The 27,173-nt window shown below is 46.0% G+C and overlaps 1 protein-coding gene across 5 annotated transcripts in view; it reads left to right on the top strand.

Moving 5' to 3' along the window:
* Positions 1 to 27,173, top strand: part of CACNA1D (calcium voltage-gated channel subunit alpha1 D) — a gene marked incomplete at both ends in the record, with an annotated part of 454,266 nt that overhangs the window by 342,930 nt on the left and 84,163 nt on the right. For 4 of the 5 annotated variants that reach the window (XM_080715698.1, XM_080715696.1, XM_080715697.1 and 1 more), the window contains 6 exons: positions 14,566 to 14,653; positions 15,938 to 15,964; positions 20,195 to 20,355; positions 21,457 to 21,682; positions 21,806 to 22,013; positions 24,776 to 24,896. In XM_080715698.1, the coding sequence (XP_080571824.1) occupies positions 14,566 to 14,653; positions 15,938 to 15,964; positions 20,195 to 20,355; positions 21,457 to 21,682; positions 21,806 to 22,013; positions 24,776 to 24,896 (831 nt within the window). Of the gene's footprint in view, positions 1 to 14,565; positions 14,654 to 14,902; positions 14,963 to 15,937; positions 15,965 to 20,194; positions 20,356 to 21,456; positions 21,683 to 21,805; positions 22,014 to 24,775; positions 24,897 to 27,173 lie in introns of all 5 variants that reach the window. The other variant, XM_080715694.1, reaches the window with a different exon arrangement.

Here is a 27,173-nt window from a genome sequence, read left to right as displayed (position 1 = left end):
ACACAAAGACTCGAGGTGCCCTGAAGTGCTTTCTGCAGGAGGCAAGGCCTGACAATTGGTCAGCCACTGGAATTAATTGCCATTGTCAACCACAGTGCCCTTTTACTGCTTACATTTCCCACAGACATGATCTTCCTCTTCCTGGGCACATGTGTGTCTCCGCTACAGGTAGAAATTGAAATGCAGCAGTGCATTTAACTCCAGTGCTTGTGATTTGCTTCAGATCTGGAATGGTTGGTTGATAGACAGTAAGGACTGGAAACATATTTCCAAGGCACATGTCCGTTGAGAGGCCTGGGAAACCAAGTTCAGTCCTACCTCATAGAAATGCTGAGCTGGCCCTGCAGAGCAGGGCCCTCGGGAGTTAGTGCTTTCTTCCTCAGAGGGCCAGGCCTGTTCTCAAATAAGTGCAGCAGAAGGATCCAGAGCCCTGGAGCACACAGGAGTGGTGTGTATTGTGGGAGCTGGGAGGAGGATCGAGGACCGGGTGGGACCTTTGACCTAGGCCTTGACCCGATATATGACAGTTCAATGTCAGGAGGAGCTTTCTGAGTCCAGGGAATAGCATGAGGTGAGCAGAGGTTTGGCTCATGGAGGATGGGTTTATTTGCTGGGCTGGAGCACAGAGGGTAAGAAGTTGGGGTGGACTGCTGTGGGCAGGTGGGAGAGGGGGGCTTGGACCTCTTCTTCAGGCAGCAGTGTGTGAAAGCCCAGGCTGAAGGAGACTCTTGGCCAAGATAACCTTTACATTTCTTTCAGCCTGGGACTCTGAATCTGTGCTCTCACTGGGAGAGAATTCAGTGTTATCATGAGTTACTATTACTGACTAAAGCCTGTCTGCAGAAGGAGGGTTGGCAGAGTACAGGCCTCCACCTTTGGCCTGCTCCTTGCATCTTGCCAGGCTCAGGATGAGGCCAGGACTTCCACACCTAAGGATTAGGAAACTGCTCCAGCAGACAGCAGAAGGACTTATAGAACTGACTATGTCTGTGAATATGAGATCAGAGTTGATAAGCAGACATTTGAATTCCACATTGGGTGGTATGTCTGCTGGAGGATTAGATGTAAGAAGAATGTGGGCACAGCCCTGCCTGGGGGACCAAGCCAGCCTGAGCCCCTATGGCCTTTGCATGGCTTCTGCACCTGCAGTGTTCCCATCTAGATGAAGCTCAGGGGTGCTTACGTAGCCTTCCTCCTCATTTGCAGACTGCAGCTTGGATTCTGACCCCTGGAGGTCCCTTGTCCTCTGCTTCACTCTTCCAGAGCAAGGAATATGTGTGCTCTTGGCAAAGCACCTTTTGTTGCTGGTTTAGATGTGTCCCACGGGGAGCTAAATGAGGCCATCTCACATGCTGTGGCCTATCATCTCTTTATTGTGCTCTTTCTAGAAATAGACAGCGATCTAGATTGTAGTGTTGCTGATGTCAGTTGTGGCGGGCTTATCTTCATGACCCATGGCCTGAGAATTATTTCACTGGACTTGAGCTGATGTCTCTTGGTGGTCCTGAGGGTTCTATCTGATCCGAGCATCTCTTGTGCCTTGCACTGTCAATAAAGAGCCTGTCCATGGGGTGACCAAGTCAATGCCTCTGCCTCTCAGAGAACTTGTTGTGGAGGAAAGATGGGAAGGCAGTGGCTTATGTGACACAGTGCAGAAGCTGGCACTGTAATCCAGCCCAGAAGGTGCAGTGCTGTGGCTAGTGTGAGTGTGTGGGAATGCCAGAAAGGCTCCCTGGAAGAGGGAGCGTCCCACTGAGGTCTGAGGAAGGGGCACCCTTGAGCTGCAGACAGTGGGGTGAAGGGAGTAAAGAAATGGCAAGAAGAGGGAGTAGAAAATGACAAATGTCCAGAGCCCTTAAATTTAGTAATACTGTATCCAGGAAAGAACCACAACCCTTTCAAAGTTGCAGATCTTCAGAACTAACTTTATAACTGGGCTCCCCAGCTCATAATGCTATGCTCTGTCTTTGGAACATCAGCATTACAGTTCCTAATATGCACCCTAATGTGTGACTCAAAATGATTGACTAGCTTAATGTTGGATTCTGAATAGTAAGTGTTTCTCTGGTACACCCTCATTCTTTGGTGAACTCTTCCTGCCAAATGGTGGAGTTTCCTGTAGAGCTCGCCTCATGGTGTACAGTACTTCTTGAACTATCAGATTGCCTGAGCCTCAGGGATCAGAGTTTTAAATGAAGGCATAAATCATGGGCTGTGGGAAACATGTTGAAATCTAAATGACTTAAGGGAGCCCCAAGTCTCCTGCAGATGACAAAGGAAGAGGAGTGCCTCCCTCAACAGAGACTCAGCATCCCAGACCTGTTGGAGAAGTAGCACTGGCGGGCTTTCCCTGGGGCCTCCTGTGGTGGCCAGCTGTTTTCTTCCTGTCACAGCCAGAAAACCGCAGGAGGAAAGGGTTGCAACCAGGCCCGCACAACCCTCCTTGCCAACAAACAGTGGTGGCCCTGCCCTCTGCACATGCCAGGTCTTCGCCCTTTTCTGTGCATTCGATGATCAGGCAGTAGAAGTGAGGGTGCTTCTGTGCACTCATCATGGTGTGCACAGAAGCACCCTGGGTTGTGAAACCCACCCCTGTGCATCATCCCCCCAGCCCTGCTCCTCTGTTATCTCTGGGGAAGGAGAGTGTGCTTCCTGGGGCCCTGGCTTTGTCCACGCTCGTTTAGGAGGCTAATTCAACTGATTGCCCTTCGTAGCTGGTCTTGGATGTGAATTGGGCAGTTTCTTCCAGGACATTAGGAACTGACAGTGGAAGAAGAAGCCCTGCCTGGCGGCCGAGCCTAAGCTGAGATGAGCAAACAGGGTGTAGGAAGGAAGTCATTCATGAGAGCAGATGACCATGAGCTCGTAGAAGGCAAAGGCTGGAGAACATTTTGAGGCTTCTTTTCTGAAATTGGCTGAGTTTTGAGGTATGGAATTTGGACTTTAGTATCAGGCAAATTACCCAATTAATTGGAGTTCTCTTTTCTTGGTCTCCAAGAAGATAAAATAGAGCTACCCAAAGGAACATTAAGAAGATTAGAGAGCTGGGCATGGTGGTGCACGCTTGTGATCCCAGCATTCAGGAGGCTGAGACTGGAGAATTGTGGTTCACAGACAGCTTCAGCTACTTAGTGAGGCCCTGTTTCAAAATAAAGAATAAAAAATAGGGCAGAGGGTGTAGCTTGGAGGTCAAATGCCTCTGGGTTCCATCCCCAGACCCACAAAAAATAAAATAAAGAAGATTAGATATTCAGTAACTGGCAGGACAGCCTAACTTGCTGCTTCTGTTGTCCTCATATTTCAGTAAAATTTGGCTTAAGCAGAGTTTGAATTTTTCCAGGACTGGGAATTGAACCCAGGGGTGGTCTACCTCTGGGCTATATACCTAGCCCTGTATTATTTTTTAATTTTGAAACAGGGTCTCAATAAGTGAAGCTGATCTCAAACTTGTGATCCTCCTGCCTCACATTCCCAAGTACTGGGATTTCAAGTGTGTGCCACCACACCCGGCTGTAAGCAGAATATTTTTGAAGAGTCTACTAGACCTTTAGCCAATCTCAGGTGATGACCCCCTTTTTTTTTTGGTGGTACTGGGGTTCCTGGAAACCCTTCTCTGGGCTACACTCCCAGACCTATTTTTTATATTTTTATTTGGAAACAGGATCTCTTAAGTCAGAGAGGCTGGCTTTGAACCTGCGCAATCCTCCTGTCTCTGCCTCCCAAGCGCAGGGATTACCAGCGTGCGTCACCACGCCCGGCTGTGATGACCCCTTTTGAGGACTGTTGCTCTATACTTTTCCTCATTTTAAGGTATTGATGGAAAACAAGCCTATCGACTTGGTCACGTCTAAGATATGGTAGTACAGCTTTCTGGCTCTTGAAGTCCATTACTAATTGGCTTGCTGTCAGGGAACAGATGTCAAATCAAGTACTTGGAGAAGGGCTTCCATTATCTCCTCTTTCTGCTCTGCTAAATGTCACTTGCTGCATCTGCAATGCCCAGCTCTAGCTGCACGTTGATCACCTGGGGAGGGGAGTGCGGGCTCCCCTGAAGGCCACACCCACCCTCAGAGGCTCTGGCTTGTTCTTGGGTAGGAGCCAGGGACAGCTGTTTTTATAAGTTCCCTAGAGGCTCTTGTGTGTAGCTTGGGCTGGGAACTTCTATCTCCTAATTGGTGTCGATGGCTGAATATCCACTGGTCTGAGGATTCACTGGAGAGCAGACGAGGCAGCAGGCCCTTAAATGCCCTGGTGATGGGGAATGCTTCCTTGTGCATTCTTGGACTACTGAAAATGTCAGTTCCTTAAATTTACTGTTAGAGAGCTGGTGCTACACAATTAATTGAATGGACAAAATTTCCTTAGAAGTTAGTTCTTGAGCATTTGGGGAATTTTCAAAGATAATTTATTTAACTTTTTGCTGAGTTTCAAGTTTCTTAAGAAACCCTGCCAAATCTCACAGTGATGTTTTAGATGTATGCAGCTGCTTCTGAGTTAACAATGGAGTTTTTCTAGGGCCATTAAAATCTGGAAGCCTCAAATTCTATTTTAAACTCTTCTCATTGTCAATGATCAGTCTTTAAGAAATAGCATTAAAATAATAAAATCATCTTAAAGAGCTCATTCTAAAATTCTGACCAAAAAACCCTGAGCAATTTCATTGTGAGAGATATTAATGATAGTAATTCCCTTAGGTGGCAATACTTGACACCCAGAGAAAGGAGGAGCTGCTTGGAGCTCTGACTCCCACAGGAGACTGTTGTTGCCACCTCCTCAGGGCTGTGTGCTTGGCCCCCTGCCTGCCACTGGCCCCTGCTGTCCTCAGGGTGAAAGGTCGCCTTCACTGCCTGCCTTTTGCTGTGGCACCAATGCCTTTCCTACAGTGTTTGCTTAAGGCAAGTGCAGAAAACCAGGAATGGCGCATAGCCCTTTGCAAACATAAGGCACAGAAATTTGCTGGCCTTATTTTATTTTATTTTATTTTATTTTATTTTATTTTATTTTTTGTGGTACTGGGGATGGAACCCTTCTTCCTCCGGGCTACACTCCCAGATTTATTTTATATTTTATTTGGAAACAGGGTCTATTAAGCCAGCAAGGCTGACTTTGAACCTGCGTAATCCTCCTGTCTCTGCCTCCCAAGCGGGGGGATTACAAGTGTGCGCCACCATGCCTGGCATGCTGGCCCTACATTAAAACAATATGTTTAAATTTTTTGATTTATAAAACTGCTTCCATTGCAATTGAACACAGGACACAGGTTCAAAATTGAAAATAGTCAAGAGCTTGTAAGCATACAGCAGCAGTTAGGAACATCTGAAGAACAAGGGTCCAGGTCACCTGTCCTCACTGGCAGTGTGACTGGGGAGGCTGACCAAGCAGGCGCAGCTCTGGGGTCAGTGACCAGACGCTATGTCCACACTCTCTGCATGGGAGCAGTTGTCTGCCCTGGGCACCCTCTCTACTGGGGTGGGATAAAGTAGCCATTGTTTATGAAGCACCTCCACTTCTACCATTGCCTTAAGCCTCACTAGAACTGGTGAGAAGTGGGCTGGGGCATCATGGCCCTACCACGGGGAGGAGGAAGAAGATGTGCTCCATCCAGGTTTGTGGAGTCTCAAGTCAGGTTGTTTTCCTTTGTTTTAAACATTTTAATTACAAAAGTAATACTTGTTCCCCATAAAGAACTCATATAATATCAATGCATATATAGTAATAAATAAATTTTGTTCTTCCTTTCTCTTGGAGGGAACCAGACTTAGCATTTTGGGGTTTCTTCTTTCAGACATGACTTTCTGCACAAAAGAATGTAGGATTTTGCATAGACACTATGTGGACAAGTTCCTACCATAAGATGCCCAGCACAGGTCTTTTTCCCTGAACTGTGTTCCATAAACATCTTTCCATGTTTTGAAAGCATAATTTCGGCTACTTTCAATTAATTGACATTATAAAACGGCTGTGGTAGACTGTGTACTCCAGCAAGTGACCTTCACACAGTGGCTAACATTGCCATTTTGGATTTGTGTGATGGTCTGATTAATGTCTCTCAGCCCCGAGACCCTGCGCTCCTTGGGAGCAGGTGTAGAGTGCACGTTTGCTCTCAATGTGCTGGCGCTTAGCACAGCGTTTGCCACACATGTGAGCACTCAGTTACATGCCGGATGAAAGAACATGGAAACTAGCACTTATTGGTGCTTCCTATGTGGCAGACATTGTTTAAGGGTTGTGGGCATGTGAATTCTTATTCCTCAGGCAACTTTGTGAGGCAAACAGGATCTTGACAGCTGAGAAACCTAAAGCACAAAGAAGTTAATGCCTTCTCGGGGGTCACATGGCTCCCCAGTGACAAAGCTGAGATTTGACTCCAAGTTCTGCCCAGACTACTTGTTAACCACCACCGACCCCATGAGCGCATGCTCCTGCATCTAGACACTCTTTCCACGTTCCTGTCAGAAGGGTTATGGCAAAAGGGTTTGCCTGCCCATTTTAGAAATATGTTCTGCCTGCCACGGTGTGTGCCTGTGTCCCTGTGCTCTGGCCGATCCCAGCACCACTCCCGCTGCCCAGGGTTGCCTCTGTAGTTTTCTTCTCTTGGAGCATGTGGCCTCTAAAGATTAGGCAGTTTGAGGTGATCATGAAATCACAGGGTTGCAAGGAGTTAGAGATCCTGGAATCATTTCTCTTGTGATGTAGTAGCCATAGGAGCATTATAGTAGTAATAATAGTTATGGCCAGCCATGCTTTGCCCAAGCCAAGCATGTTGCTGATATTACTTTATTTATCATTCACCTCTTAAATCAACTTTGTGAAGTAGATGCATCCACTAGTATTTACAGGTGAGGAGACTAAGGATCATCAGAAACAGGTAACCTGTCCACATTCACTCCACCAGTAAGTGGCAGGCTGGGGTTAGACCTGGCTGTCAGAATCCAGAGCCACCGCTTTCGTCTCCGCCTGCCCTGCTCCCATAGCAGTGCTGGTTGGAACACACTGCTGATCAGTACCCAGGCCCCTGCCTCCCCGCGAAATACTTTTTCCCTAACACACAGCCTTCTTGTATGGGAGCCCAAACATGGGAAACTTTTGCCTCTAGTGGGCTTTCCAGTTGCTCAATTAGGTTCTTAAAGTCAGATGTTTATGTAGTAGCAAGAGCAAGTACACTGCCTTGTTTCTTCTGACCCTGGACTAAAGACTTCTACGTAGGAGGGAGAAGATTTGAGCATCTTGTGAGATGGTTTCTGGGCTGGCGCGGGCTGGGTTGCACATGGTCCTGCCAGCCTGCCTGCCGTGGCTCTGTTGTTTGCATTGCTCTTGCTGCCCTCTGCTGTTTATTAATGGAAAATTGCCTGTGTTCAACCTGAAGGGGTCACAGTGGCTGACTTACTAAAAGAGGATAAGAAGAAAAGGAAGTTTTGCGGCTTTCGCCAACGCAGGGCTAAAGACCATGGTAAATGACTGAAACTGAACTTTCTCCTCAAAAGACTCTTTGCCCAACTTCTTGGGTACTTTTTCTTGTACATAGGCATTGTGTGAATTGCATGTGCTGCGTGGTGTGTTTGGAAGATGCCTATGTTTTAATTGCTTGATTTCTTTGAAATTTGGCCATGTGGTATCCTTCCTGTTTTTCCCTGAAATGTGTCCTTAACCAAGATGGCATCGCAGCTCCTCTCTCTTTGAACTGTACCTTATAAAGAAGCAGCTGAACAACCTCAGAAGACATATTTGATTCCATGTGAATATTCTTAGACTGGAAGATTGACTATTTAAACACTTTTCCCTAAATGATGTTTTTAAATTTAAACTGTTTAGAAATTCCTATAATATTATTTGATTGATTTTTTTTCCAGGCTGCCTGTTTCAAATGTCTTCTTGGTCTTCTAATCTCTGGCTGGGTTGCCGAAGACCATACTAAAATAGTAGTGACAGCTTCAAGAGTGAAATTAAAAATAGACTTCCGGGATGCAAAGATTTTTGGGCACTTGCCTTTGCAAGCAAGAATAAGTTTGTGTGGGAAACGGTTAAATTTCAAGTGATGTTCTTAAGTAATGCTGACCATACTCCTCATCAGACACCTTGGGCTGAAGCTAGGTGCATTGGTACACACTTGTAATGCCAGTATTTGGGAGGCCAAGATGGGATTGCAGGTTTGAGGCTGGCCTTGGCAGCTTAGCAAGACTTGATCTCAAAATAAGAACTCTTAAAGAGGCCTGGCGGGCTGCTGTAGCTCAGAAAACTGGGCCATTGGGTTCAATACCAAGTATAGGAAAAGAAAAGAATGAATGAGAGAATGGAAGAAAGGAAGGAATGAACTCTGGATTGAGCAGGCAGGGCCATGACCATGCCGGTCTTTATGCCAAAAACTGGCTCCCTGCCCTGCTGCTGAGGCCACTACTGTGGTTGGACAGCAACACAATGTTTTGTGTGGGCGCATTGATACAGTCAACCCAGGGCTGCTACTAAGAGGGCCCTGATTAGGAGGAGGAAGAGTATTTGAGAAGATTCAGGTTGCAGGGACACAGGGACAGCTACTTAGAGAGCAGAAGAATATGTTATACTTTTTTTTTTAAGTATCCTTTGCCACCTGTGTGGGGATGCTGAGCTCAGGTTAAGGGAACTGGACTGGAATAACCTGTGGGTGGTCTGAATGAGGATTATATTAGAGTACAAGTCTAATCAGAAGTCCCAAAAGAGGAAAAGGAATGGAGGGATTGTTGGATAAAGGCACTCAGCTCAGCACATCATGGCCATGAGAAAGAGTGGAGGAAGAGCTTGATTGAGGCTGGATGCTGGGCTAGGGGCAGATGGGGCTGACTTACTCGGCTTTAGTGTTTACAGAGGGCTTACACACAAGGAAAGGGGCTTACTACAGTTCCTGAGGGCCTCTGCAAGGAACAGGCTTTAACTAAGCAGAGGTATTGTCATGGACATATGTAAATGTCTTTAAAGACTAATTTGGGAATAGAACTCTATGTGGATTACAAAAATGAGATGAGAGGTTCCTATTCCCAGAAGAGAAGAACCCCTTCTTGGGCCCAGCCTCCTAAGCAGGGCTTAGACCTCATAACTTTTTAAGGATTTTTGCATCGTCTCTGTTAGTCTCCTGAAATCTTCAGGGAGAGGAATCAGCCTCATGTTTTCAGGAAATCAACTTTATTTTGAGTGTGGGTGCTCTTTTGTTGATTGAAGGACCCTGGCCCTGCTGGTGACCATGAGGCATGACTCCTTGAATAAATGGCATGCTGCTTTTGCCACTGGGTACACAGAAAGAGTTGTTGTCAGGGCACAATCCTTGCTTTAGACATGGAAACCTTGGTCTGGCCTTGACCCACATTCTTCAAGAAGAATCTGGCTGCCTTGCGGCCCTGAGAGTCTGTTACCCTGTGTCAGCTAAGTGTGTCACCACTAGCATGTGAAAATGCCTTCAGGGTGGCTGGATCTTTTGGGGTCTGGCAGACATGTTACAGTGTGGTACTGCTCATGCTTGTCATGAAGATAAGAAGAAAACATAAGATCTTGACATCACATTCCATCTCCCAAGAAGCAGTCTGACTCTGCCACTGACTGCCGAGTTGTCCAGCCTTTCCCTTTCCCCTTCCTTCAAAGGGCAGGCGTGGGACGCTTTAGGCTACTGGGATGTGGAGAGAATGATAAAGAAATCCCTGAGTGCTCAAGAATGCCTGTGAGTGAGGCGCGGAGGCCCAGGGCGCCTGTGAACCAGGCCGCTGCTGTGGCGGGTCCTTGATGGAAGCTGGGGTCTGTGTGCTCAGCCTGCCGTATGATGAGCCTTCCTTGTGGGCTGCCATGACTAGAGGAGGATGCAGGGCTTTCTGGGGTGGCCGAGGCCCCTGAGATCTGTTCCTCCCTCTGCTGGGTGCCACTCCCTGGGGCATTTGGGCTGGAGGGGACTTGGAGTCATTTCTCCTGGCAGGCTGTGGGACTCCTTGCTGCCCCATAGGGCTTCACAGCACTTCTTGTCTCTTTGTCCCTTGTCTCCTTGGAGAGCTGAGGGAATGCAAGAATGAAAGGTAAATCCCCTGGTTGTTGGTAATAACACCAGATAACTCATGGATGTTTCCAGGTTTTTATAATTATAGCAGGTCAGAGGTAGACAGATCTCAAGATGATATTGTCCTACAGCTCATTGTGTGTGCTACTGGAGATTGAGACAAGAGGTAGTCTATCTCTGAGCTACATTCCCAGCCCAATTTTTTAACTTTTTATTCTGAAACAGTCTCATTAAGTTGTTCAGGCTGGTCTCAAACTTGTGATCCTCAAGCTCCCAAGTACTGGGATTACAAGCATGTACCACCACACCTGGTAATGGTGAGCATTATTTTCTGCATGTAGACTCATTACTTGGGGGGAGTGTCTGTATTGATTTGCCTCTAAATTCACAAGCCAGGAAGATTTGAGAATGTTTTTGGCCTCTGAGTGAGAGTAGGTGGAGATATCTCGAAATCTATGAAATCACAGTTTGGCCATGTCCTCTTGAAAGCCCCTTGCAATACTCAACAGTCTATGATTCTTCTTTCCTGATTTTTAAAAATGTAGATGTGATCCTATATCTCATAAGTGAACAGATCTCATATCAATGTATTGATGCTGAAAAAAATTAATGCCCAGTACAAGTGAAGGGAAAAGTGTTTACATATACAAACAAGGTCTTTGGTTCAACCCTTTGGGGCAGCTTTCTTTCAGTACTTTGTAAAAGAAACTGCTCTGTCTGTCCTGTGTTAGCAAATCTAGAGGCTGGCGCAGATCATAAGGCACCAGGGCCCCAGTCTGAACTTGGTTCCTCTATTTAGACTGAGGAACCAGATCAAAATCCAGGACCCAAAGAGGTGGCCCTTCTAGTATTGTCATCATCTGCTCCTTCTCTCTCTGCTCCTCTTCCATAGCCCTGGCAACATCATTCTGGAACAGATTTATTTATTATATGCCTGTGGCTTTGTGGGTGTTAAATAATTTTGACAGAAGAAGTTTCTCTCCTTACAACAGGCAGAGTTAGGCACTGACTCATTTTAAGACAAAAAATACACAAACCCAGAGTGGTGGTCAAAGATGATTCAGATATAAGACTGTCCACACTAGAGGCTTCTGAACAGTGTCAGCAATGGTTAGGGTGCAGTGGCCCCAGGTGGGATCACTTTGCTTTCAAGGAGCTGAAGGGGGCTTTTCTGGGATGATTGTCAGAGTTGAGTCTTACGAGCACACTGCTTAGTGCTGGGTATCAGTGCCTAGCCTCTTTCAGTTCTGCCCATTGCCCATGAGATAGACACTCCCATTTTACAGATGAAGAAATGGAGGCTTCAAGAAGTTAGGTCACATATGTGGGGTTAAACTTAGATCTGGACAGCCTGTGCACCTGCTCCCAGGTGCCTCCCCCTGGCTCCCGAGGACAGCACCGGCTTGGGCAGCATGAGGACCTCTTTGCCCTGGGTACAGCCTGGACTCTGAGCCCCGCTATGCTCAGCCTCATGCCATTGCTGTCTGGGAGTTGATTTTATTTCTTATCCCCCCCCCCCCCGCTCACCCAGAAGAACAGCTAGTATATTTCATGAAGGAATAATTGGCACAGAGTCAGGAATGCAAAATGATACCCCCCCTTCCCATAGGCAATATGTTATTTATCTGTTTCAATCAGATCGTTTAAAAATTGAAGCTTTAAGAATAAAGTACAACAATGGTGTTGCTATTGGTGAGAACCACAGCCCCAGAGAATGGAAAAGCCACCAAGATTTAGTCTGGTTGGAAGCTTACTCTTCAGGAAATGAGTAGTGTTCCAATATGAGTAATATCAGAACCATGAGATCTTTAACAGAGATTGAAATAATCCTTAATTGTGAAGTTAGTACCACCATTTTATGGACAGGACGCTGAAGCCTGGAGCGATTTGCCCAGCTGCTGCGCTGCCCTCGTCAGAATAACTACTTAGGACAGTATTTCACAAAGGGAGGACCCTGGCTGGATGTCAGCAGGGTCTCCTGTGGGGATTTTCTTTGCCCTGTCATTTAAGAAAAGGGTGACACTGCAAGAGGAAGCCAGCAACCGGCTTCAGTGACTCTCACTCTTGTTTTATTCTGTTCTTCCTGCTAAAGTCAGAGTATGGAGCGGCCCTGAGGAAGGGAAGAGTGTGTGTGTGTGTGTGTGTGTGTGTGTGTGTGTGTGTGTGTGAAAATCCAATCATGGATGATAATATTTTTTGAATTTTTTCTTTTTTTATTGAATAGTGAAAAGTGAATCAAAGCTTTTTAGTTAGTTTTTTTTTTTTTTTTTTTCGATTTAAACCACTGTGTCCCATCATCTCTGTTGTGGAACACCTATAAAACCTACATGTATAGTATATAATGTATCATATAATCTACAATATTATAAAAAGAACATAATTATAACAATAATTATAACATTAATAAAGCCTGGGCATGGTGGCACATGCCTGTAATCCCAGTACTTGGGAAGCTAAAACAGGAGAATTGCAGGTCCAGGGACAGCGTCTGCAAGTAGTGAGGCTGTCATCAACCTACAAGACCCTGTTTTCAAATAAGAAATAAAAATCATGTGGGGGGATATAGCTCGGAAGTAGACTGTCCCTGAGTTTAATCCCTAGTACCACATGCGCAAAAAACAATGAAGATGAATTAATATATATAAGTTCTAGATCATGATTCACAACCTATTTTAATGCACCAGTGTCAAAAATTGAAAACTTGAGACTTAATGGGCTAAGGGAAAAAAGGGTTGTTCTGTGAGAGTATCAGCAGAATACTATGGGTCTATGATTTTTCCTTTTGGACTTCACTTGTGAAACCTGTGCCTACAAGTACCCGGAGGTTGTTGATTCCCAGAGGCAGGCTCAGTTCTTGGGCCTCACGATACGTACGGTTGAGGCCCCTCGGGGAACTTGCTTCTTGCACCTCTGGGTCTTTGCAGCAGGCTTCACCTTCATCCTTGGCATAGCTTCCATGACACTTCTTGCTGAGCAGGGTCAGCAGCCCGCAGCCTTGTATACAGCACTCACCGGTTCCTTTCCTCCCAACCTGGGGCTGGCCTCACGGTGTTCCTGCAGTGCTTCAGGTACCACTACCTTTTTATTTTATTTTATTTTATTTTATTTTATTTTATTTTATTTTATTTTATTTTATTTTTGTGGTACTGGGATGAAACCCAGGGACACTGTATCTCTGAGCTACACCCCCAGCCTTATTTTTTATTCTTTATTTTGAAACAGGGTATCACTGAGTTGTGAAGGGCCTCAGTTACTAAGTAGCTGAGGCTGGCCACTAACCATGTCTCTGCCTCCCGGATGCTGGGATTACAAGCGTGTGCCACCACACCCAGCCTACCACTACCTATTTTTGCAGATGAAGCCGGGGCATTCCCACAGGGGGAAGGCTTTCCTGTTGACACTGTGGAGTCTATAAAATTTGTCTCTACAATTCAAAACTCTGCATCTGAAAAAAGAAGTACATGTGTTTCAGCAATTCTCCCACGTTTTGATCCTAGGCCACCTACTCTCTTACCCCCAGCACAGAACCAGTCATTCTGCCTTCCGGAGCGTACTGCACAGGTCTTGACGGAGCTCTTTTCAAGTTAATGTAAATCTGTTGGGGTGGCCTCTCCCTACTTGTCCCCTAGCCAGGGATGGGACCATGTTTCTCTCCGTTCCCTCACACTTTTCTGGCTGCCTGAGCACTGTGTGCTTGCAGTGTCTATGGGGTTGAATCAAGTGGATGAGAAAAGACGCCCATGTGCCAAATGGAGGATCTGGATTGGGGAGGGTCCTTGGACCTTCAGACAATAATGGGGGCATTGACACATTTCCGCCAGCTCTGCTCAGGATCCTGTCATGGAGGAGGTAGACCTATTTGGCCCAGATACCTCAGTGGCACTGAGACCATAGTCAACCCTGCCCGCACCGTTGGCCAAAGCTTTCCCTTTCCCCTTCTTCTAGCCCTAGTATCATACTTTACTGCTCTAGTGCTGGCTGATTTTGAAAGAACCTTCTGTAAGCTTTACAAACTCAGCAGAACTTCAACGTCAAATCAGTTATCAAGAGTGAGCAGCGCTCCTGACTCTGAAAGGTTTTGTGCTTGGTGCCTTCCTGTGCTGCCTCCCCTTTCTTAAATGTCCTGCTTCGTCTGTGTGTTGGAAGTTACTTACTTACGAGGCGGCAGGTTCCATGGCGGTTGGCTCCTGTTGTGGCCAGCGGAGGTGAACCTCAGACGCAGGTGCTGGGTGGCTTGTCAGTGTGATCTGAGGATCCAGAGAATAAGCCTGTGTCAGCCAGGGGCAGGACTCAGTTTGGCCCCTCGGCTTTTTTTTTTTTTTTTTTAGGAAGCATTTGGGCCCACAGAAGCTCCTTCCTTGACAGACTCCAGACTTTCTTGGGGGCTCATGGAAGCAAAGGGAAACACCCAACTCCTCAGCCCTGCCCTTGCTGGCCAAGCCCCTCAGGGCCTCCTCGCTCTCCATCCTCTCTGGTTCCTGGGGTCTGCACTGGCTGCTTCCTCCAGCCTAGCACCCCTCACACACACTGTCTAAGGCCTTCTCCTTTCCCTGCAGCCAGCATGCCCACCAGCGAGACTGAGTCTGTGAACACAGAGACCGTGGGAGGCGAGGGCGAGGCCCAGGGCTGCTGTGGGAATCTCTGGTAAGTGTGGGACTACTTGCTCTCCGTGGCCCTCATGTCGTCTTAGAGAAGCAAAGGGTGACAACGTGCCCCAGAGGTCCCCTCAGGTGTAGGAGGGTGGGTGGACCCCCTCTGACCCTTGGTACCCTTCTGCCTATGCCAGGCCCCTGGGGCACCACAGTGTTTCACACACCTCTTCCTGCGAAGCCATTCCTGCCGAGGGGTCCTGGAAGTGTGCCAGTTAACCCCGCCACCCACTGTGTTCATTAGGTGCTGGTGGAAAAGAAGAGGCGCGGCCAAGACGGGGCCCTCTGGGTGCCGGCGGTGGGGGTAACGGCCCAGTGCTCCTTCCAGTCCGGTTTGGTGTCTGTGCTTTGAAGGAAGAGCTTGAATGGCAGAGCTGCTGACTAGAATGTGCCACATGTTTAAGCTTTTCTTCATCCACGGGACCTTCCCAATCTGATACCGGTGGTTGGATAAGGAAGTCCCACCCTCCTTTGCTCCTGGCATCTTTCCTGGAGCCTTGCACCACCCTCTCCTCACCATGGAGGACGCCATCCCATTAACACCCACTGGCTTTTTCTAGATATTTGGGCTGCAGCAGTGGGGTGGAAGGAGGGATGGCCATGCGGAATGTGCGGAGACTCACCTGCTTGGGACACCCTGGGCTGTTTCATTTGCTTCCTGCTGGTATTCTTTAGTCTTTTTCCTGTAAAGAACAGATGTTGTTTTTAAGATTTTCATAAAAATGGTTTGTTGTGACAGAGTACACAACAGTTCATGAAGTGATTCTGCCTCAGTTCTGCCCTGCCATCCCCCTGGCCGTGGGAAGTCGGCAGGGACTGGGTTTCGTTCCCCATTTTATGAATGAGAACAATGAGGCTCAAAAGGCTTGCTGCTTCTCCTGTCCTCCCCTTAGTGAATGGCAGAGTGAGGCCCCTCGTCCAGGCTCCTCTTCTGACAATGGCTGTTGTCCAGAAGAGTGGCTGGATTGCAGGCTCTGCTGGCTTCAGCTGAGTGGCAAGAGAAGACCCCTTGGCATCTCTGCCTGTTGCCAGGCTGCTCAGAAAATCCAGCTGCTGAGAGCCTTACTTGCTTGGGTCTGTGAGGGCACTCAGTCTGTCTGCTAACACTGGCCACACCTCAGTTTCTGCTCTGCCATTGACCCAGCTGGCCTGCTACAACCACAGGGATGCTGAGCCCAGACTCCGGGCATGGCTTTCACCCTCTCGTGGCTGAGGCAAAGGGGAGTGGGCATGCAGGCCTGCCAAATGGGGATCCTAACACTTTTTTCTTTTCTTTCAGTCAAGCCATCTCAAAATCCAAACTCAGGTTAGTATCCTCATTCTGTTTTTCTTTAGCTTGTGTGTTGGTTTTTGTGTTATGTTGTTACGTTTCTAATTCTAACTTTTATGTGGAATTGTTGTAGACTTGAGTTCTATTCATGGGTTATGACATTGATACTGAATTTCAGTCAGTCTATTAAACATTAAAAACCTGCCTTGTAGAACTGTACAGTAGAAACAACTGCTACAAACCGGCAGGAACAGCAGTGAACAATCAATACTTAAGTCATTTCTCTGAGAGAGAGGCTTCTAGTCACTTTCTAACTATGAAAAAAAAAAGGTCTAAAAGGTACTAGTGATATCCAGTTTCTTTATATGTGTATGTGTGGTACTTGAGATTGAACCCAGGGGCATTTAACCTCCAAACTACACCCCCAGCCCTGTTTTATTTATATTTTGAAACAAGGTCTTGCTAGGTTGGTGAGAGTCTCACTAGTTGCTGAGGGTGTCCTCAAACCTGTGATCCTCCTGTCTCAGCCTAAGTTCTGGGATTACAAGTAAGTGACCATGGCCTTCTAATATTCAGTTTCTTGGTCTGGATATTGGGTACTTCTTCAGGTAAAGCTCATTGAGCCATATGTTTAACACTGTATACTTGTCCATATAAATATTATTTTTCAATTAAAAACATTTTCTATATATAAACAATGGGCATAGAACTAAATATGAAACATAAAATTGTAAAATTTCTAGAATGAAATAGAGAAAATCTTTGTGACCTTGGGTTAGGCAAAGGTTTTTAAATATATAATACATGGTATATAATCCATAAAGCAGAAGAATTTGACCAACTGGTCCTCATCAAAATTAAAATGTGTTTTCTGTTTTGATTTGTTTGCTTCCATGTGTGCAGTGCTGGGACTTGAACTCAGAGGCACTCTACCACTGAACTATAACTCCAGCCTGTGGTGGTTTTTTTTTTTTAAGTTTTTATCTTGAGACAGTCTCTCTAAACTGCCCTAGCTGGCCTCAAACTTGTGCCCTTTCTATCTCAGTCTCTCAGATAGCTGGGTTACAGGCATGTACCTCTGTGCCCAGCCTAAAACTTTTGCTTTTTTATTTTATTATAAAAGATAAGCTAGAGACTTGGATGAAAGTCTTTGCAAACTCTGTATAATAAAGGACTAGTATCCAACATGTATATAAAGAACGATAAAGAAGTGTTGGTAATAACAAAGCATCAGCAGAAGGTTTTAACCTGCATGCCACCAAAGAGAAACACACCTGGAATGACCACCAGTCTATGGAATACAAATTAAAGGCACAATTAGATACCACTGCATGCCTATAAGAATAGACGGACTTTAAATATTGAAAATACCACATTCTGACAAGGGTGCTGATTAATGGGTATTTTCATTCAATGCTGGTGTTCATTTTAAGTGATATAGCTATTTTTCAGAACTAAGGGCCTGGGACTATACTTCAGGGGTAGAGCACTTGCCTAGCAAGAGAGAGGTCCTTGGTTTAATCTCCAGCTGTGCAAAAAAGAAAGAGAAGGAGAGAGGGAAAGAGAAAGGAAGAGAAGGGAAAGAGAGAAAGTAGAAAGAAAAATTGGGGCTGGGATATAGTTCAGTGGTCAAGTTCTTGCCTAACATACATGAGGCCGTGGGTTTAAATATCTAGTAACACCACACAAACACACACACACACACACACACACACACACACACACAGAATCATTTCTTATCAAGTTTAAATATATATTTACCATATGATCTAGTAATACTACTGTGTGTGTGTGTGTGTGTGTGTGTGTGTGTGTGTGTGTATGGTACTGGGAATGGAACTCAAGAGCATTCTACCTCCAAGCTATAACCCCAGCTTTATTTTATTTTTTATTTGGAAACAGGGTCGCATTGAGTTGCTAAGCGCCTCACAAGTTGCTGAGGCTTTCCTCAAACCTACAAGTCTCCTGTCTCAGCCTTCCACGTACTGAGATTACAAGTGTGTGCCACCATGCCCAGCTAGTAATCCTACTTCTAAGGTATTCACATAAGAAAAATAAAGATACATGCACACAAAAGATTTTTACACAAATGTTTATAGCAGTTTTATTCATAATTATTCCAAGCTGGCAATAACCAAATATCCATCAAATGGTGAATATATAGATGACTTGTGGTGTACCTGTTTGATGGAATACTACTTAGGAACAAGAAGGGGAAAACTGCTGATACATGTAACAACATGGATGAACCTCAAAAGTATTTTTTGCTAGGTCAGAGAAGCCAGTCCCAAAAGGTTACATATTGTATGATCAAGCAAAACAATGGAGACACAAAACAGATCAGAAGTCCTAGGGCCTAGGGACTGAGGACAAAGGGAATGCAGGAGCTTATCTGAGTGATAGAAATGGCCCCTGACTGTATATACCTAAGAAGTAACTATTAACTATAAGTAAATTGCATCTCAAACCTGGCTGCAAAGAGGGAACAGCGCTCCTCTGTGGCTTGTTTTTAACAAAGGGCATAAGCATGGCCAAAGGATTTGGCCCCCGGCTTGCCCTCCATGTCTTCTCCCCACACCCTGCCATGCTCCCCACTTCACAGCCATGCCGGACTGTCCTCGTGTCCCCTTCAGTGCCTGTGCCCGGGCAGTCTCCTCTGCGCCTCGCCTTCCACCGGCCTCCAGGGTAGCTCTTACTCACCCCTTCAGCTCCAGCCCAAAGCGCTGCCTTCCAGAGACCCCTTCCCCAACTCCTCCACAGAGCAGTTATGGCTCCCTTCTCCTGCACCCTGCGGTTGGGACTGGCAGTTAGTGTGGATTTGTGATCATCATTGACTACAACCCTGTCTGCTTTTCAATCACAAGCACCATGAGAAGATGTACATCTGCCCAGTGCTCAGGAGCGCTGGACTCCTGTGGGAACAGGCCTGACCACTGGGGCTCTCAGAGCCCAGCAAGGGCGCCATGAGGGTGAGGGCACTGCACGTTTCCAGGGGAGAGGACATAGGTCACCTAGATGTAGGAGACACTTGTGACTTGTCACCACACTGCAAGATAGATCCACCAAGGACGGGTCTTTTCAAGCCACCTTGCTTGTGTGTGCTGATTTATGTGTCCAGCTTTCAGCTGGGGGAGCCTTAGTGTTCTTGGTGGAGTTTTTCACACTGGTTGTCATATTTCTAGCTGCTTTCTAATTGGAGAGTACATAGCAAGATCAGTAACAAAGCACACCCTTCTCCCCCCGGCCCCACGTCTTGGTGAGGAGGTGGCATCGCTCTTTTTTTGCTTGCTTCCTGCATTTTTTAAAAGTGTTTCAACACAGCTGTGTCGGCCAGGGCTGCATCCAAGTTGCAGCTTGGAGATTCCTCTTTAGTCAGGTCCCTAGAGGAAATGGCCCATCCCCATCAATGTGGCAACATGCCCCACAGAGGAGGGACTGGACCACCTGGCTCGTGCCTCCCTGGGACCCAGGTCGTAGAGCAGTAGTTTATGGTGCACTTCACCAGAATATCCCCTCTTTGCAGGGAATGTTTTCCACAAAGATAAACTGAAGGGGGAAGGGGGACATGCTACTTGTCTGTTTAGCTTAGCTCATTTTATTTTTACAAAAACACGATTCAATATTGGCTCTTCTCCTAAAGGTATATTTTGAGCAGAACTACTTAGGAAGGGTACCTGGTGACTCAATATGAAGACTCATGTCCTACTCAGCTTTGACAACTGCCAGGCTCCAGAGGAGCCTCAAAGGTTTAAGAACTGAGAGGTTCCCTAAAAAGAAAACTGTGGTTTTAGAACATGCTGCTGCTTCCTGAGTTCTGTATGATAATTAAGATGCTGCAAGGGATGTGTATAACAAGCTAAGTGGCTCTTCACCAGTACCGACAACAGATCCACATGCCATATGGTGGAGCTGTGAGCTACATATGTGTGCAGGTGCAGTTTTGCATCTGCATGGGAGTCTTTGAATATGTAGATTTTCTAACCCATTTGAGAGCTGCACATGACAGATTCTGGAGTTATTTATAACCACAGAAAGGAAACTGAGCATGATCAAGATTACACTTGAGAAGTTCTATGTAAAGACCAGCATGCTTTATATTGTGAGGCCTATTCATTTCTTATGCTATTGTTCACAGCTTTCCTTCCTGAACCCCTAGCCCAATCGGAACCTGGACAGTGAATGTCAAAGTATTTCTCACTGAGGTTGGTTGATTGGATTCAGCTGTTGTATCTTTCATCTAGGGGGTAACACTTGATTATCTTTCAGCCGACGCTGGCGTCGCTGGAACCGATTCAATCGCCGAAGGTGCAGAGCTGCCGTGAAGTCAGTCACATTTTACTGGCTGGTCATTGTCCTGGTGTTTCTCAACACTTTAACTATTTCCTCTGAACACTACAATCAGCCAGACTGGCTGACACAGATTCAAGGTACAAGCAGAAGATGGTTCTCTTGTTGTTCTTAAAGATTCTTACAGCTAACTCCTGTTTTGTATTAGTTGATCGATGTGTAATGAAGTATTGGAAGATTTCTAGTGAGGACTTAGCATATGGTAGAACATCCAAACACAGGCAAGCCTGGAGCAGGGCACAGCCTGTGCCCTGTGGAGTTGATTAATGCTGAGCATCATTGTCCAAACCCTGGGACACCCTAGGATCCAGGGGTCATGGAGCTGGAAAGACCATCTCCCATCCCTGTAGGAAATTCTCTTCTCCCCTTTAGTACTTCTAGTAAGTGGTTCTAGTCCCCCTGTGTAGAAGGCCAGAAATAGGGTGTGCAGAGGTTGTCCCTAGGGCCAACCCAATCTGCGCTTTTGAGAAACCTTTCTATCTCTCGAGCCTTCTTGGCAGTATGTCCTACCATTAAAAATGGCATTGGTGCCGGGCGTGGTGGCGCACGCTTGTAATCCCAGCATTTGGGAGGCTGAGACCTGGAGGATCACAGTTCGCGGACAGCCTCAGCTACTTAGTGAGGCCCTCTGCAACTCAGTGAGACCCGGTTTCAAAATAAAGAATAAAAAATAGGGCAGAGGGTATAGCTCGGAGGTCAAATGCCCCTGGGTTCCATCCCCAGACCCACACACACACACACACACACACACACACACACACACACAAGAAATGACATTGGTAACTGATATCATGGTGTCATAAGCCAAACCAGACAGATTTTTCGGCTGAAAAAAAAAACTCTATTTTTATGGTCTAGATGCAAAATCATGGGTTATAAGTGCTCCAGAGATTTTGTGATAAGCCGCCTCTATCCATTTTATAATTAGCGAAACTGAGGCTCAGAGACATCAAGTAACTGCTCTAGACCTGCACATTTGGGTGATGGCAGTACCAGAACTTGGCAGAGAAATAGACCATCAGTGTCAACGCCACCTGCCTGTCGTGGTGCTGAAGTGAAGAGAGGGACAAGGCACTGGTGTGTTTCCTGTGGGGACTGGTGGGCAGGAGGTACAGGGAAGAAGGTAACCTGCATATCTGCCACGTTGAGATCTCAAAGATGGGCACCCTTTGTGCTTCCAGATATTGCTAACAAAGTCCTCCTGGCTCTGTTCACCTGCGAGATGCTGGTAAAAATGTACAGCTTGGGACTGCAGGCATATTTTGTCTCTCTCTTCAACCGCTTTGATTGCTTCGTGGTGTGTGGTGGAATTACTGAGACCATCTTAGTGGAACTAGAAATCATGTCTCCTCTGGGGATCTCTGTGTTTCGGTGTGTGCGCCTGTTAAGAATCTTCAAAGTGACCAGGTAAGACAGCATGTCTTATGGCAGGTGTTTCCAAAAAGGAGGTGGCGGTGGTCCCACCCCTGGCTGTGCCGTGTTCTGCTCTGCTCTGCGCGGCTGGGCTCATAACCCCACCTTGCCTTGCAGGCACTGGACCTCCTTGAGCAACTTGGTGGCATCCTTGCTCAACTCCATGAAGTCCATTGCCTCGCTGTTGCTGCTGCTTTTTCTTTTCATCATCATCTTTTCCCTGCTCGGGATGCAGCTGTTTGGCGGCAAGTTTAATTTTGATGAAACACAAACCAAGCGAAGCACCTTTGACAACTTCCCTCAAGCACTTCTGACAGTATTCCAGGTGAGCCCCCTTCCTCCCCACTTCCTGTCTCCTCACAGGTGAGAAAAGTAAGTAATAAATCAGTACCTGGCAATACCACATTCTGACAAGGATGCTGACCAGTGGGCATTTTTGTGCAATGCTAGTGGTCATGTTAAATGACACAGCTTTTTTTTTTTTTTAACAAGTTGGGGATGATGTCGCTCAGTGGTAGAAAGCCTTCCTAGCATGCACAAATTTTGTGCCATATAAGTTATTTGGCATCATCCTCAGGTTTCGATGCAATGTGGCAATTTTTTTAAGATTTCTAGCTAGATTACAAAACAGTAAACCAAAAAACTCTGATTACATGAGGTTTCTGTGAAATAGTCTCCAAAATGATTTTGCTCTTTGCTTTGGCAAATTTATAATCCTAGTTATGATAGATTCATTACAAAAAAGTGAGTGTGGCGTGCCAGATGTCGTGGCATGTGGTCAGCGTGCTTGGGGGATAGAGTTGTGATAGCTTCTGCCCTTCACTGCTCTCTTGCGGTGAGGATGCAGAATATGAGAAGAGCGGTCTCGTCAGGACCTCTGTGCATACTGAGCTGGAAGGGAGCAGCTATCTCTGAGGACAGATGGCTCTGCCACAGGAGCAGCAGCCTTCTGCCTTCCTGCCTGCAAGCTGAGGTGTCTGACCTTGTCAGCTGCTCTGAGCCGAGCCCCTTCCGTGGACAAAGCCTCACAGATAGGTTAGAAGGCTCACCTGCCCTTCACACTTTCCACATCCAGTGTCAGGGAGCATCCAGACCCTGCGGACACGCAGGGGTGTAGAAGGGCAGGGAGCAGCTAAGTTCCACCCGCCCAGCTTGGTGACCGTGGATGACAAAACACAGAGTAGAATCATCTCTAAGATTCGCCTATGTTCACTGCTAGGGACTATGGCTTTATTTTTTAAATATTCTTTAATTTTAACTGCCAGTCAGTCATTTCTTTCTAATTTATTTTAAAGAAACCTGAGCCTTCTTTTGTAACGCATATGGCATAAGAGTCAGGTGTTGTGAGATAACATGACAGATCTCCCACTCGGCTACTCATTTCTTTTTCTTGGAGGCAACCACCATTAAACAGTTTCTTGTGTATTCTTAGATATATGTTTCTCACAGATGTAAATCAGCCTGTCTCTACCTGTGGACGAGTTTGCACAGATGGTCTCTCTGCATACTTTTTGTATCTTTTTTTTCATGACTTAAAGTGTCCTCAGGAGCCTTCCTGCTTGATCCAGGACAGGTCACCTTCCTCCGTTTAAGTGCTGCATCAGTTCTGTGCTGTGGGTTGCTGATGGATATTTAGTTGTGTCCAGGCTTGGATCATATAAACATGGCTCCAGTGGGTGGCCTCGAACAAGCATGGCACCCGGGCCTGTGTGTGAGAGCCATCGCGTAGGACTGACCCCCAAAGTGGCTTAAAGGGTGTGACTCTTGAACCCTACCGCCCGTGTCGGAGCACTCTCCTTGCAGGTGTATTAACTTATCCTCCACCAGCTCCAGAGGCACTGCCTCCACTTACTCCCTTTCCCCGTGGTTGTCGTTCATACTTTGGCTGTCGCCTTTCTGACCTGTGGAAGTGGCATCCCACTATAGCTTGGTCAAGAATGAAGCTGTATGTCTCTCCACAAAAGCCAGTTACGGTTCTTTGTTTTTCTTTTCTGTGAATTTGTCTTTTCTAATCATTTGCCAATTTTGTGGTTAAATTGTGATCCATAAGAGTTTGAATTTTTTATTTAGTCCAGATAGAGGATAAGAAAGCTCTCTCCTTGGAATATAGCATTTTAAAAAATTGCTGTCCATATTCAACTGATTATATGCACTGAACTGCCAGGAATTGAGGTGGTTCATAAACTTTTGTAAGGCATTTAAAATTTCCTGCTTCTAAAAATTCACAGATGTAATTCTCATTTCCATAGTTGATAAACTAGGTGGAATGTTTGCAGTAGTTTAAAAGAATGAGATTAGGGCAAGTGTGCTTGCCTGATTTCAGTCTCCAGTACTGCAAAACCAAAACAAACAAAAACAAAAAGTCAAAAAGAACGAGATGAACCTGCTGATACAGAGGGTCCCCTGAGAATATTGTTTGAATAATAAAAAAGGTCAGTTGCAGAAAATTCATATAATATGATACCCTTCATGCCTAAAGAAATCGGAGAAGATACCAACTGGCTCTTTTCATCTGGGTGTGGGTGTATGTATTTAAATCCATAGACAGAGCCAGGCGTGGTGGCACATGCTTGTAATCCCAGCATTCGGGAGGCTGAGACCTGGAGGATCACGGTTCGCAGCCAGCCTCAGCTACTTAGTGAGGCTCTCTGCAACTCAGTGAGACCCGGTTTCAAAATAAAGGATAAAAAATAGGGCAGGGGGTGTAGCTCGGAGGTCAAATGCCCCTGGGTTCTATCCCCAGACCTGCAAAATCAATCAATCAATCAATCCATAGACAAAGCTCCTGGAGAGACACATACCAATATCATGTTCTCTAGGGAGAGGACAAAATCTAGTCTGGGGAGTAATCAAAGGATATGTAAGTCTTATGTGTAAAGATTTTTTTTCGCCATAAGTATTAGCTCATCTATTGGTGTAATTAAGAATAATGTTTTGAAAATTCTGTGGGCCAACAGATGGGTTTTTCAGTGCAAACTGGACTGTGAAAGACAGCTCAAGTTGGATTCGGGCAGCCGCCAAGGTGCTCTGGGTAGCACCTGTGAGCTGGAATCCACCTGCTGTCTAATCCTGGATTTGGCTTCTTAGATTCTGACAGGTGAAGACTGGAATGCGGTGATGTATGACGGCATTATGGCATACGGAGGCCCATCCTCTTCAGGAATGATTGTCTGCATCTACTTCATCATCCTCTTCATTTGTGGTAACTGTATCCTTCAGGCCTGCCGTGGCTCTGTGGTCACTGTTGTTATTTTCTTTGTTTTTCTCAAATGCCCCTGGTGATGGTGGCAGGAGCAGCTGTGGTGGAGAGCTCTTACCTTGGAGCTCAGCATCTGCTCTCCCTCTGTGTTGCTAGGGCAGTGTGGTATAAGCAGAGTTCCAGTGAGGCCAGGAACAATGCAAGCCACGCAGGGGAGGGTGGGGGCAGCCATGTGCTATAGTACCGCTGGTCATCCAGCTCAGCACCCTGTGTCCAGACAGGCCTGGGGCATGGCATAGGGAAAAGCCAGGTGGTTCTCTGTGTTGTCATCCTTGGGAGGTTAGGGCCACATCTTTGTCATCTTAGGACCCTTCATGACCAATAGGCAGGATTGATGGATTGTCCTGCACTGCCTTGAGCTTGGTCTTGCTTTGCTGACCTCTACATCATTAGCTGGCTTCTGTATCATGTGTATGACTTTTCTCTGGATTGTTTTACTCTCTCCCCTGTCAAAAGACCCTTTTAATTTAGATTTCTGAAATGGGCTCTCAGACCTAATTATTTACCTCAATCAGACCTTTCATGATCCTATAACCTTTGGCTGTATCTGTTATATCTTTGGGTCCTCCATGCCTCGCACGAGCCCTGGAATACTGAGGCCCTTAATAAATGTCATGATGAATGAACAGTTTTACAAAGAAATGAATATTTGTTCTCTGCGCTTCCAATTTTAAGAGTCCTAAAAAGGATTCTTCTCCTAAGGAGACCCAGATCCCTTTATCTGTTTGACTCACAGAAGAATTTTCTTTGGTGTGGAAACCCTAGGGTGGACCTGTCCTGTTTTCCTCAGGGACAATGTTTTATGTGATAAGATTTCTATGAAAACCCCTACCTCAGCAGGTATCCATTCTGCTAGTGTGTCTTTCTTTCCCCCTCTCTCTCTCTCTCTCTCTCTCTCTCTCTCTCTCTCTCTCTCTCTCTCTCTCTTTGGGTGGTACTGGGGTTCCTGGAAGCCCTTCTACCTCCGGGCTACACTCCCAGACCTATTTTATACTTTTTATTTGGAAATAGGGTCTCTTAAGCCAGCAAGGCTGGCTCCGAACCAGCGCGATCCTCCTGTCTCCGCCTCCCAAGCACGGGGATTACAAGCGTGCGCCACCACGCCCGGCTTCTGCTAGTCTCTTGATTCAGTTTGAATGTCCTCTCTTTGGGAGTCATCTCCACCCTGTCTCCTGCCCAGAGATGAGTTCACCAACCTCTGAGCTTCCTAAGATTCTGTTCACAGCTTTTACTGTGTGTAAGGTCTGCTGTCCACTAGAATTTGAGGTGGGTGCTCCTCCATCTTTCTAATAGATAACAGCTTCTTGAGTCATAAATCTTGAAGATTTTTAATTTTTTGTATTTGCATTTATCACTATCAGACAAGATATTTATCACATATCAACTAGCTATGGCTAGTTGGCCTTTAGTAAATGTTAAATGCATGGTCAATATTTTTGAATATTTTTACATTCCTCATAATTTCATTGTGTTGGCCACAGAAGTACACCAGAATTAAGTCTGCAGAGAAGCATTTCCTGGCCATGAATCTCTAGTTTCATGTTGAATTTCTTTGTAGCACATGTCACTATCTGAGATGCTTAAGCCAGGCATGGTGGCATATACCTATAATCCTTTCTACTCAGGAGATTGAGGTAGGAGTATCTCAAGTTCAAGGTGAATCTGTGGAACCTGTCTCAAAATAAAAAGACTGGGAATATATCTCAGGAGTATTGTACTTGCCTATTGTACAGCTGTGTGAGGTCCTGGGTTCAATCCCAGGACTGAAAAAAAAAGTGTTTCTTTTTCTTTTTTCAAAGTTGTTTATATTCTCTGCACCCACTTAGGATAGATGCTCCATTTTGTCATGTTTCTTCTCATAGTTCGAGCACTCAGAGCAGGGCCTGGCATGTCAGAGATACATAATAAACCCTTTTTTTTTAAATGAATTCCAGAGCATACTATCTTTTAGGAAGGTCTGGTCATATGTCTAAGTATAAATAATGGATTTTGCTGTGGGAACCATCTATTGAAGCTCCTAAGACCTATCTGTGGTTTGTTAGCTCAGATTTGCTTTCTCAATACTCAGAAGTCATGTCATTGCAAGGCTAGAGAGGTGATTCTTTCTCCTTTGAGGTCAGTGAGAAGAATCCTCCATCCAGTTACTATCTTGTCTAAGCCACCATTGCCCCATGCCCAGGAGAAGAGTGCTCATATGTCCAAGCTCTCTCCAGCCCAGAACAGATG

Source organism: Muscardinus avellanarius, assembly GCF_963383645.1.
Source record: "Muscardinus avellanarius genome assembly, chromosome: 18".
NCBI lineage: Eukaryota > Metazoa > Chordata > Mammalia > Rodentia > Gliridae > Muscardinus > Muscardinus avellanarius.
The sequence above is the reverse complement of the archived record's forward strand: the minus strand, read 5'-3'. Positions and strand labels throughout refer to the sequence as shown.